Source organism: Mustela nigripes, chromosome 10, assembly GCF_022355385.1.
Source record: "Mustela nigripes isolate SB6536 chromosome 10, MUSNIG.SB6536, whole genome shotgun sequence".
Lineage (NCBI taxonomy): Eukaryota > Metazoa > Chordata > Mammalia > Carnivora > Mustelidae > Mustela > Mustela nigripes.
In genome coordinates, this window is record NC_081566.1 from 225,573 (window position 1) to 238,516 (window position 12,944).

The 12,944-nt window shown below is 50.2% G+C and overlaps 1 protein-coding gene across 1 annotated transcript in view; it reads right to left on the reverse strand.

Moving 5' to 3' along the window:
- The window catches only part of ADCY10 (adenylate cyclase 10), a 68,080-nt gene that overhangs the window by 26,387 nt on the left and 28,749 nt on the right, over positions 1-12,944 (reverse strand). Inside the window, exons 14-19 of the mRNA XM_059414218.1 lie at positions 11,937-12,090; positions 9,948-10,140; positions 9,349-9,435; positions 7,212-7,486; positions 5,484-5,620; positions 466-594 (exon numbers count right to left, since the gene is read on the reverse strand). Of these exons, the coding sequence (XP_059270201.1) occupies positions 466-594; positions 5,484-5,620; positions 7,212-7,486; positions 9,349-9,435; positions 9,948-10,140; positions 11,937-12,090 (975 nt within the window). The remainder of the gene's footprint in view (positions 1-465; positions 595-5,483; positions 5,621-7,211; positions 7,487-9,348; positions 9,436-9,947; positions 10,141-11,936; positions 12,091-12,944) is intronic.

Here is a 12,944-nt window from a genome sequence, read left to right on the forward strand (position 1 = left end):
AGACGCTTCCAGCTGTTTGTGGATGGCATGACTGGGAGCCGAATCCCTACCACAACACTGCTTGAAAGTCATTTTTCTTTAACGGGGTAAGAATACAGCTCGGATATAAATTCTACGCTTGCCATTTCTTATAAAAGTAAGTGGCAGAAAAAGTGTCAGGTTTCGATTTTCTCCCTCAATATTTGACTTAATTTAATGATTTAATGAAAAATGCACTGCACCTCATTCATTTACGCACTTGAACTAAACTTGGTTCAAATCAGATTCCAGAACATGCCCAGGGGAGCAGGCACTCCAGGTCAGAGGCAGAAAAGCTAAGCCTTCCACGGAGCTCTGACTGTGAGAGGCAACGCCACGCGGGCGGCCCCCGCAGTCCGCCATCTCCCTCTCTCCCTTTACGACAGCCACCCTAGAGAAGGGAAACGGGGGGCGAGGTCCTGGAACACTGGGCCCGATTTTCTTTACCTTTTAACGATGCTGGCGGTGACAAGTTTTTCAGTCTGACACCACTGGCGAGGGTACAGACTTCTTCACTTCTCTCCTCATAATTAGGGGTCAATATTTTTAGTTCCTCGGATGGTCTACTGAAATTCTCTGAAGGGAGATGAAAAGGAAGAACACATTGGGGTTATTGTCACCGTCTCGGTTTCACAATAAACTTCAAGGTGGGTCTCAAAGATTTTATTTGTCAGAGAGAGAGCACAAGCAGGGAGAGCAACAGGCAGAGCTGAAAAGCAGGCTTCCCACCGAGCACGGAGCCCAATGCGGGGCTCGATCCCAGGGTCCTGGGATCATGACCTGAGCTGAAGGCTTTACCCACTGAGCCACCCAGGCGCCCTTCATCCAGTATTTTGGAATAATGTTTTAAGTAAACTAATATAAGACAACCTAAATGTACTCAAAACGTTCTGCCCCACCCCCCAAAGCATGGGGAATCACTATTAGAAGTCTTCTGTAGTACATGCAGTTTAAGAGAAGTTTGATTCAAAGGTCATCAGGGCGTATCTTGCAATACACACTAGGGTACACCGTGTGCACATTCAGGTACCCACGCTCGTATGCAAACGCACTCTGGGACACGGTACTCGGCTTACAACACGGTTATCAGAACGAGATATTTAAAGTGGTGAGGCTGGCGCGCACACTCTCCTGGTCACTGTGTGTCCCGATACTCACAGTGCGTCACTCCCTTACTCCCGCAGCCATTCGTGGATCGCTGTGGGCTGTGGCGTGGGAACGTGAGGGTGAACGCGGCTGGGCTCCTCACCTGCTGGAGGGAAGGTGTGTGCGGAGCTGCACTTCCAGGCGGGAAACGGGCCACGTGAGGGGCGCCACCTTGACATGAGCCCAGTGTCACTAAGAGTGAGGACCACCGGCGCACCGTATGGCCGGGGACAGGGACAGACACGAGCGGTGCCGCTTCCCACCCCGAGGAGCTCAGTGTCTTAGAGACAGACACGGACGTGCCGGTCAGGCGCCAGCGGGACACACGGGGTAGAAAGCAAGGCGCAGTGAGCTGGGAGCCCAGAGAGGAGCCACGGCTCCGTCTTCGTGGATTCCGAACGGCCTCGTGGAGCAGGACTTAGCGCGATGGCGCATAGGAGGAGGTTGTTTCCAAGTGGAAGAGTGGGGCCGACCAGGGCAGGGCACAGCAGCCGCAGACGCCCTGCAGGTGAGGCGAACGTGAGGTCGCCGGGGCCGCCGGCTCCAGCGCGTAGGGGGCAGGAGCCCCTCCAGGGCACGTGCTCTGGGGACATGGTTTGGGAGCAGACCGTGGAGGGCGTTTGACTTCGCACTGTCCAGTCTGGACTTGACTCGTGGCACACTCCCGGGACAGCACAGGTGCCTGGGAAGGGGGAGGAGTCGGCCACCAGCCGCTTCTCAGAAGGCAGCCCCGGTGCGGGTGGGGCAGGCCAGGGAACGGGAGAGGGGACACTGCGTAAGATCAGTCACGACGGGGCGTGACGTGGTACACGGCATAGCGAGGAGCCGGTCCGAGCCAGGCGGGGATGGAGCGGACGGGGTGTTGCCAAGAACCACGCGGGGAGACCTGGGAGGTGGTGGTGGGGAGGGCGGGCGCTGCCTCCGGGTCAGGCGGAGTCCGAGGAGTGAGCGGGTCCAGAAGACGTCCGACGGGCAACTGGAGGCGCAGCATCCGGAGAGGAGCGCGCGGTTATGGTGGGAGACGACGCGCCGGCAGACACCCACGAAGGCTGGGGACAGAGGAGTCCCTCGCGGGGAGAAGGAACCAGTTGGCGAAGAAGCAGGCTAAGGGCGGAGCTTGAAGCGAGTTGTTGTCGCTGAAGGCGCGCGGACGGGAGCCACACTCACGACTGCCTGGTCAGAGAGGTGCGGCGGGGGCAGGACGGCAGGTTCTCCCTGAGGATGGCGAGGCCAAGACAGGGTGGACCGGGTGGAACACCCCAAAACAGCCGCATGTGAGTGCGCACGCGCGTTAGGGTGGGCCAGTGGCGTCCCAGGGCATGACGTGGTCCGTGCTCGTTCAGGCTCTCTCGTGTCCCTGTCTAGGACCCAGCAGCTTTCAGCCACTCGACCAGTGTCAACCGAGCGCCCTGAGGTCTTAGGCATTGTCCTGCGGCCAAAGATCCCGGAGCCAGACGTCGCCAAGCGAAGCTCCGAAGCTCGACTTGCAACAGTAGCAGAGAGACAAGGAGCAACAGATACATAAATGCAGAGGCTAATGTCACAATGTGATTCAGTTTATGGCCGAAATAAACCTGGTGACAGAGACTCACAGGAAGGTCAGGGCCAGGGGGGCTTCTTCGGACAGACCCAGGTGGAGGTAGAGAAAGAAAGTCACGCTGGGCAGGCGACACCTGAGCTGGAGGGAAGGAGCCCTCCGTGGGGGGCGCCTGAGGAGGGGGCACGGCCGTCTGCAGCAGAGAGGAGCAGGGCCTGTGCCCCAGCCCTGGAAATGCCAGGGACGCAGCCCGTGCAACGGGAACACATTTCAGAGCACGGAGGAGGCCACGCAGGTCCAGAAATCAGGTCCTGGAGCGCTTCCCAGGCCCCGTTGGGAGGCGGCATTTCATCGTAAGCTCCGTGGGAAACAACTGAATGTCAGGTGTTTTTAAATCTTTTTATTTGGGAGTTTCAGACTTAACCAAAAGTTGTGAGAATAAGACTGTGTGCTCTCCCTTCAAATTCACCTGTTGACATCTTGCCTCATCCACCGCAGCCCTCGTTTTCTCTGTACGTTCTATTTTTCCTGGAGCATTTGAACATACGTTGAACAATTCATGTCCCTTTACCCCAAATGCTTTACTCAGTGTTTCCTAAGAGCGAGATCTTCTTACACAACTGGAGCACATTTTCAGTTTCAGAATATTTCACAGTGAAATAGGAATTTACTGTCCATTTTCCAATTTTGTCAAGTGATACAATAATGTCCTTTGGTGTTTTTTTTTTTTTTTCCCCTTCCAATATAGGACCCAGTCTAGGATCCTGTATTGTGAGTTTTTTTTTTTTTTAAATTTAGGTGAAATTCACATACAGTGAACCATTTTAATGTTTCAAGGTCAGTGGCACGCGGTGCATTCACACTGTTTGCGACCAAAACCTCTCTAGTTTTAAAATTTTTCTTTTTTTTCTTTTAAAGATTTTATTTATACATTAGGGAGAGAGAGAGAAAGCATGAGTAAAATAAATAAGTAAAATCTTCAAAAAAAAAAAAAGGATGTCAATTTGTCCCAAACTGATCTATGATGTAATATATATATATTGAAATTCTTATCAATATCCCTTCAAGGTGGCACCTGGGTCGCTCAGTTGGTTAAACAGCCAACGCGGTTTCGGCTCTGGTCATGGTCTCAGAGTCCTGGGACTAAACCCCACGTCTGGCTCCACACTCCACACTCAGCAAGGAGTCTGCTTCCGGATTCTCTCTTTCTCCCCTTCCCTAGTTCACTGCCTCTTTCTAAAATAAACAAACAGATCTTTAAAAAAAAAAATCCCCCAAAGATTTTTTATAGGTACAGACAAGATTATTCTAGTGACTTATTTATTTATTTGAGGGAGTGGGAGGGAGGGAGAGAATCCAAGCAGACTCCCTACTGAGAGCAGAGCTGACTCAGAGCTCGATCTTGTGACCCTGAGATCATGACTTGAGCTGAAACCAGGAGCTGGACCCTCAACCGACTGAGCCACCCAGGTGCTCCCCGGAAAAGATCATTCTAAAATTCATACGGAAAGGCACAGGAACCAAATAGCTAAAACAAGGAGGAGGGACCCGTTCCTACGGCTTCGAGACTAGAAAGCCATAGTAATCAACACTGAATGGTATTGGCAAAGGGATAGACACACAGACCGATGCACCAAAAGAGGAAACCAAAACCCACCCACACAGACGCGTCCAGCTGACTTTAGACAATGGCGCCAAGGCACGTCAAGGAAGAAGATAGAGCCGTGTGACCGATGGTGCCCGGACAGGTGGACACACGTTGGGGGTAGGAATGGGAAGAGAAGGGCCTCAACCTAAGTGTCACACTTTACACGAAAATTAACTCAAAATGGATTACAAACCTAAATGTGAGATGTAACACCTTCAAGAAAAAGAAGACAGAGGAGGAAATTTTGACCTTTGTTTATCTAGGGATAAACAGAGTTCTTGGATTTGGGACTCCTGGGGGGCTCCGTCGGTGAAGCGTCTGTTTTGGCTCAGGTCGTGATCCCGGCGCCCTGGGATCGAGCCCCGCATCGGGCTCCCTGCTCAGCGGGGAGCCTGCTTCTCCCTCTGCCTCTGCTGCTCCCCCCCCCCACTTGTGCCCTCTCTCCCTCTCTGAAATAAATACATAAATCTTAAAAGAAAAAAATTTAGATTTAACTGACTCATAAAGGGAAAAATTGATAATTGAATTTTGTCAAATTTAAAACACTTTGGTGAGAATGAAGACAAGCTACTGAGAGAAAATATTCGCAAACCCTCATCTGACAAAGGACCTGTATCTACATAGATTAGAAACTCTCAGAACTCAACATTTAAAACAACAACAACAACAAAAAACCCAAACAATCCAATTAGAAAATGGGAAAAACACATGAAGAGATAGTTTCCAAAGAAGATGCAGAGATGGCAAAAAAAAAAAAACCAAAACCCACATGAAAAGATATTCAACATCATTAGCAATTTGGGAGAAGCAAATTAGAACCGCAGTTAGATATCACCAAATACGTAAAAAAGGACTCCGTCTTAATCACAGCCGCAGAACGTCCAGGAATGTTCTCCCTCACGTAACGTGGAGCTCCCGCCTCAGTGTTACTGGCTTCGGGTGCCCCAGTGTCCTTCCGTGTTCTTTCCCGAGGCACACGTTCCCCCACTGTCTGGTCAACGTCTCTCACCGTCTGGATATTGGATACCGGCTCCAGCACCCCTCACCTCCCCAAACCTCCTGACCCTACAGGATGTCCTCTATGGAAAAGCCCCTGCCTGCCCGCTCTGCAGAAGCCTTCACCAGGAGACTCACTGAACAGGTTGTTCCAGGTCATATTGGTCTTCTCCTCAGACTCCATGGGTTGGAAAACGAGGACCCGGTGATGATCAAGGTTCTTCAGCAATTCCTCACAGTAAAACGGGATCCCACAGCTTCCCTCCACCAGGTACCTGCAGTAGAAACACAGCGACCTGTTTATACCGAACAACCATCTCTTAGGAAGGAAAAATATTTGACTGTAATCTAATTATTTGAAAATAATAGTATTCTCTATTTGTTTCCACTTGCTTTTCCTTTTTAGGGTTGATTTTTCCCTCTTTCATTTTTTAAAAAAAATTACATTTACATTTCTTCAAAGTATTTCAAAGCATTTGAATACAGCAATACATTCATTCAAAGATAATCTACATAATCAGTGTTGCCTCCCTTGCTCGCCTTATAAATAACCATATCGGTTAGTTTCTGGCTTATCTTCTCAATGTTTGTTTTTAAAGATATCAAAAAAGCACACAGATGTATTTTACTCTTTCTTACCTAAAAGACAGCTTGTCACTCCTACTGCATGTTCTGCTACACCTTGTTTTTTCACTCAAGAATATATCCTGCCCGGGGCACCTGGGTGGCTCAGTCGTTAAGCATCTGCCCTCGGCTCAGGTCATGATCCCAGGGTCCTGGGATGGAGCCCCGCATCAGGCTTCCTGCCCAGCGGGAAGCCTGCTTCTCCCTCTCCCACTCCCCCTTGCTTGTGTTCCCTCGCTCACTATATCTCTGTCAAATAAATGAATAAAATCTAAAAAAAAAAAAAAAAAAGAATTTATCCTGCCCATCCCTCCCTATCAGTAGATCTTCTCATTCTTTTTAACGCTATGTAGCTCTCCACTGTGTGCATGTATCCTGTTTTATTCTACCTATCCTCTTAGAGCTGGACTTCTGGGTTGTTTTTAGTCTTTTGCTAACACAAACAATGCTTCGATAAAACTTTGTCCATACGTCTCTTTATAGCTTTGTTAATATATCTTTGAGATAGTTTCCTAGAATTGGGCTGCTAGATCAAAAGGTAAATGCACACATATATGTACACGTACACACAAAATGTACACATTTAGAGAGAGAAATCTGCACATACACATTCAGAGAGGGGATGAGCAAGAGGCGAAGGGAAGGAGCTGGGTTCATTCCTGGAGTTACTTTAAGTGAGACTTCGTCCCAGACTTCAGCAAAAGCAAAGCAAGCAGCAAAGCAAGCTCATTAGAAAGAAGGGACCACAGATACCAAGGTGGGTTGTAAGTGGCCGTGTTGTTAAGGGGACCACGATCTGGACCCCAGTGGGGGAGTCCCTGAGGAGCTTGGAGCAGTGGCGGAAAGAGCCCGCCTCCGGCACCTGCCGCAGACACAGTGATTCCAGCCGACCTTGCTTCGGCACAGGCTGTGTCTTTCAGGCTTACCAGCTGGCCTCTTGTGACAACCGTCGTGCCCTCTGTCACTGCTGATCAAAGGAGCGTGCCCACACCCAGCATGATGAAAGGGAAACAAATCTGATGTCGCTGAGCGAAGCGGGAGAAGCCGCGGCAGGAGGGCTAACCGGGAAAGGGGCAGCACGGTCCACCTCACCAGCCGCGACAGCCGGCTCTTTTGAGAGGTAGGATCCGTGGAAATGCAGAAATAGGCACCTTCAGGTGTGTTTTAAGAATCGGGATCAAGTCTGGATCTGGGGAACGGGCACGGGGGAAGAAGACCTCCAGAGAGAAGCAGGATACCCACGTGTCCAGTTCTTTGGGGATGCACCGGACATTGAGGTCCAGGCAGACTTTGTGGCGGATGTCCTTAGGCTGCAAGGCCCCGAGGGTCACGTAGGTGGCGTTCCTGTTCTTCATGATGGTGCGGGCCGCCACGCAGGGCGTGTCCGTGAAGGGAGACAGGGACATGATGACGAAGATAGGAACCGTCCGGATAAGCTTCTCCATAAAGGCCCAGGAGGCTGAGTCAATAAACTGGCCCTCATCAATGATGAAGATGATCCTTTCCTCTTTCACTGTCTGGACAAAATGGAGAAACAGAAAAATGCTGGAGGACTTTGGATTTTTATTCAAAAATTTGAAAAACCCATTCATGTATGGGTATGCATGTGTATGCATTTTTTTTCAACTTCTAAGATTTTGTTAACATGAGTTTTTAAAAACAAGTATCCACCAGTGTGGGGGTGAGGATGGAAGCGGGGAGCGGAGGGGGAGGGGGGACGGCACGGCGGCTCGATGGGGGAAGACTCTGTTCTGTTGGTAATGAAGCTCCAGGTTCATCCCGCCATGGGTTTCATAGTCCTCCAGGGACACATGGTCCTTATGTGGTGCTAAATTAAAATCTGTCCAACAAATTTGTACGATTTAGAGTCTTCTAGGAATTTGTGGCAGTTTAGACAGAGCTGGCTGGAACGGGTTCTTACTTTGTCAAACCCTCGTGTGAATATAATGCAAATTTTGTAGGGTAAAGTGGCCAAGTGGAAGTACCCACTACATTAGAAGAACTGATATGTGGGGCGCCTGGGGGCTCAGTCGGTTGAGCGTCTGCCTTTGGCTGGGGTCATGACCCCAGGGTCCTGCGATGGAGTCCCGCGTCGGGACTGGGCAGGGAATCTGCTTCTCCTTCTGCCTTCTCCCTTGGTTTTGCACTCTCTCTCTCTCTCTCAAATAAATAAAATCTTAAAAAAAAAAAAAAAGAACCGATAAGTTTACCACACATCATTTTAATCTACTGGCAAACAAAGATCTCTTGGGTTTATCTAATGGACATTTGCTCAACCGACATGTATGTATCCAACACACACTAACTGGGCACCGACTGGGCTGGGTGCTCCGTGGGCAGGGCTGAGGGAGACTAAGCTGGCCGGCTGCCTTTCCCTCACAGGTCTGCACTATTGCTCACGCATTAAGCATTTGTTATGCAGCCATCAGGGGTGCACAGAGCTGAGGATACGGCATTGAACAAAGTAAGAGCTCACATGGTCTCAACAGAGCAAGAGCCCCGCGGGGAGAAGCCCTCCCCACTCTCGGGGCTCCCCACAGCTCTTCCTTTCTCTTGGCTCCTTCTGGGAACACAGTTGGTTAACCCATTCTGCCCCTCCATGTCTTTACAAATGAAAGCTACTTTAAAATTTCAGATTTCGTAAGGCAATCATTATAAAGTATCACACCCTGTTTGGTTACATGAACTCAACAAGCCTACTCGTCGGGCCCCATTCTGTCACCAGAGATTTACTCTTCACTGACCTTGAGGACATTTTGATTAACGGGGAGGTTCGCGTTACATTTTTTTTTTCTTTTAATTTTATTTGGCAGAGACACAGCGAGAGAGAGAACACAAGCAGGGGGAGTGGGAGAGGGAGGACAGGCTTCCCCATGAGCAGGGAGCCCGATGCGGGATGCGGGGCTCGATCCCAGGACCCAGGGATCATGACCTGAGCCGAAGGGAGAGGCTTAACAACTGAGCCCCCCGGCGTCCCAAAGAGGCCCTGTTCTAAGCGTTTTACACAACCCTGTGACCCAGGTACTATTATTTCCCCTTTTACGGATGACAGAAAAGGTAAGTCACTTGCTCTAGGTCACCCAGGCAGCAAGTGATAGGCCTAAGGGTTCAGATGTTGGTAGTCTGTCTACGGAGCCTACAGACCAACCACCTGGATCTCCCTGTGATCTCAAGCAGAGGGAGGAGGAGAGGGGCTGGTTTAAGAAGAGGCTGACCCCCGGGAGTCAGGAGCGCACCCTGGACCTGAGGTCTGGGAGGAGGAGGGGCTGTGGGAGGTGTGAGGTCACAGCTTTCACACGCTTCCACGAAGCTCTGAACCCCTCGGGCCACCTCCCTTTGTCCCGCCCCAGCCCCATCGCTTGCGATCTGGTGCCCTTACTTGCTCCAAGATCTTCAGAAACAAGGTTTCCAGCTGCTTTTGCTTTTTTAAGGTGGTCATCTTGGAAACCTCTCGTGAAATAGGGAACTGCATAAAGAATTATGAGAATATTGAGCCTGGGAAAAAGCAGAAGGAGTTACTAGCTGTGTGGGCAAATCACTTTACCATTTGGGGCCTTCAAAGCATCATAAGCCTCACGTGTTAGACGGTTCATAACGTCCCTTCCAGCCGTCTCCCGTATGTCGCTGAATCTGACCGACACAGGACATGCCAGGACATGCTCCGTCTCTGCCCTGGCCGTTGCCTGCAGGAGCCCAGGGGCTCTGTGCCCGGCCTCGGCTAGTGCAGGGTGCTCTGATGGAGACGTGAGGCAAGGCAGATCCGCAGGGACCCCGTGGATTTTCTCGGCGTGCGGAAGGTGGACGGAGGGTGGCAGCTCCCTCGGGGAGGGTTGGGAGCCGCTTCCTCGTCACCCAGACTCTCCGCATGAGAAAAGGGAAAGAGGACCCACGGCCAAGAGATGCGAAGTCGCCGACCCCAGGCGGCAGCCGCTGCCGGCGCCCACGTCTCTGCTGCGGAGACGCACTCCCGCCACTCGCCTGGACGTGGAAGAGGTCGTTGAGGAGACAGTAGAACTTCTCGTCCAGCAGAGTCTTCACTTTATTTTGGAGGTTGGTCTGTCGTTCTTTATAATGTTTACAGGCGTCCAGACCCAGAACGTTGGCCATGAGTATCTGGATGGTATAGAAGTTCTGATGGAAGCCGATCTTGGTCAACGCGATAGCAATGGTCCTGTTGGTGAGAAAACCAAGCAGCCCAAGGGAACACTTAAACACATTTTGTGAAAATAATCAAGGCTGAAGGAAAGCTCTGGCTCTTCCTGTTCAGTTGCTACAACAACAATTCCCTAAGCTGTCTGGAAGCTGTGGTTTACTCCTGCGTCTGACGCAGCTCCTCATCCCTCCGTGTCCCGGAGCCCTCCGACGTCAGCCTAGCCATGTCCTCTTCTGCGGTCCCACGCCCACCACGTTGCCCCAACCCCGCAGACTGTCACCCACACTGCTGAGAAACCTGTCTAGCACCACGACTCCGTGGATCCCTACCACACACCGGTGCTGGACCAATGCAAATCCTCTCTCCCATTTCCAAGTTTTCGTGGCCCCCACTGCAGCGGCTCCTCACAGCCCCGTCCGATCCCTGCAAATCTCCGCTCATGTGCAGCCTCCTGGAAACCCTCCCCGGTGCCCTGACGTTGGGTCCCAGACCCCTCTCTGTCATAGGTTCCCAGTCCTCGCTAACACACTTCCGTCAACCCCACCGCAACCTGTTTTCACTCTTCCTCTCTCCTTCTCTTTCGTGAGAGCTCTGTGAGGGCGGGGACTGGATATTACTCATCTTGGGGGCACTGACGCTTGTCATGGGTGACTCATGTCCCCCCCAATTTCATGTGTCGGAATCTTAGCTCCCGGTACCTCGGAGGGTGATCTTCCGAGTGATCTTGGAATAGGGTCGCTATGGAAGGAATTATGTAAGTTAAGCTGAGGTCATGCTGGTATAGAGAAGCCCCTAATCCAAAATCACTAGGGTTTTTATGAGAACACAGACAAGGCACAGGAGAACACTATGTAAGGATAAAGGCAGAGACTGGGTGATGCTACTTCAGCTCTAGGAGCACCAACATTTGCCGGCCAACTCCTGGAAGCTGGGAAAAACCCATGGGACAGACCGTCCCTCAAGGCCGTCAGAAGGAACCAACCAGCCTGCACCTTGATCTCAGACTCCGAGCCTCCAGAGCTCAGAGACGGTACATTTCTGTTCGTCAAGCCGCCCAGGCCGTGGTGCTGTGTACGCAGCCCCAGCAAAGCAATTTAGCTCTCAGCTGTTCCTGGAACACGGTAGGTCCTCGGTAAGGGTCAGGATAAACGAATGAGGAAGTGTCTCCTCGTTATGAAATCTCCACTGTGACAGTGGAAGAGGAAAACAGCTTACACTAGTGTACGGTTTACAAGCAGACACCATAGTCCTCGTCTTAGTCACCGTCACTGGTCACTCTATCGAACACCACAGGGCCCCTGGCCTCAAAGTGCCACGTGGGCTGTCCCAGTGCCCTTGTGACATTCCTCCTACGGTAACAGCTGGACGGTGTGAGAACCTTAGCTCTGCCTTCCAAGGGAAAATCCAGGGGCCTGGCCTTCTCCATCCCCACTCACAGGGCTAAGTGGTTTGAACTAGCGGTCCTCTGGCGCTGGCCGGACACCTCTCTGGGCTTGTTCTTAGATCCCGCCCAGCCTTGCTCTCAGGGTCCGTGCCGCCACGCTCCCACTGCACACCGGTGACAGAGAGTGGCACCCAGGTCCCGGCTGGCACCACAGCGGCATCTCAGGGGTCAGCCCAGCTTCTCATTTCTTCGTTCAACATTATTTATCGTCAATTATCTGCTTAGCTCAGAGGGTAGGACACCCCATAACTGACAGGTTGTGGGACGGTTACGTAGGACACATGACAGAGGGAGAGGGGCACTAGGGTAAATGAACCCTTTAAGGACATTTCTCTGGGTTCCCAAGAAGTGGTCACTGCAAGACACCCACCTGTGGTTCTCTCCTTGGGCCAGATACTCAATTTCCATAAGTATCTGGCTCTTCCCGTATCCTGTTGACCCTTCGTACATTAGGACGCGGCTGCAGTTGGACACCAAAAACTCCTTCATGGTGCACATGAAGTACTTGATCTCCTTATCACGTCCTGTTGTTTTATTTTGTAAAAAAAGGAGCAAACCTAATCAACATAAAATAATCTAGAAACACAAAAAAAGCACATAGTGATACAACTTCTAAAAATACCTTTGGAATTTCCATGGAATTGTTCATGAACTTTCTTGAGATCCTGTGCACTTTAAATGTTTTTTAATCTTTCTCTGGAGCTTTCCAGTTAACCATGTAGTTTTACAGTTTTGTTTGATCCCCACAAGCCATGAGGACAAGTACTTTTATAATGTTCATTAAAATATCCATGTAGCTTTAGCACAGAGAACCAAGATTCAGTGTGACCAACTGCTTAGATTACACAACAAGAACTCAGCCAACATTATCTGGCCCTGGAGCTTGTGTTCCTTTTCTTTTTCTTGTTTTCTGTAACCCACTAGAAGTAAATCTCCAGATTTTTACATCAGAAAATAAATGTATTAAAGTTAGGGTTCCTATATTGAACAATTACAGATACAGTATTTTTTTTTTATTTCTAATTTTGTGAAAGAAACTTGCTCTTTATCAATGAGAAATTATCCTTATCCCAGAGCCACTAGAAACATGACTAGTGTTAAGAAAATTCAATTTTTGATCTTAAAAAAACACTTTTTTGATTATAGTTTTGTTGACATCTGTGTTGTTGGTGAGCATACAATTTCATTTACAGGAGCTCTTGTAAGAGAAGGGCATTCCTATAGCCCCAACTTCTGACAGTCTCTTTCTCAGCTAGAGCTTCGAGGATAAGGTATGTGAGCTTGATGTTTGCCTCTCACCGATGGAATCAGGGAGAAATCGTATACTGTGCCACCGTGTTCTCATATGACTGCCATATTGAGTCCTTGGTCTTGCCGA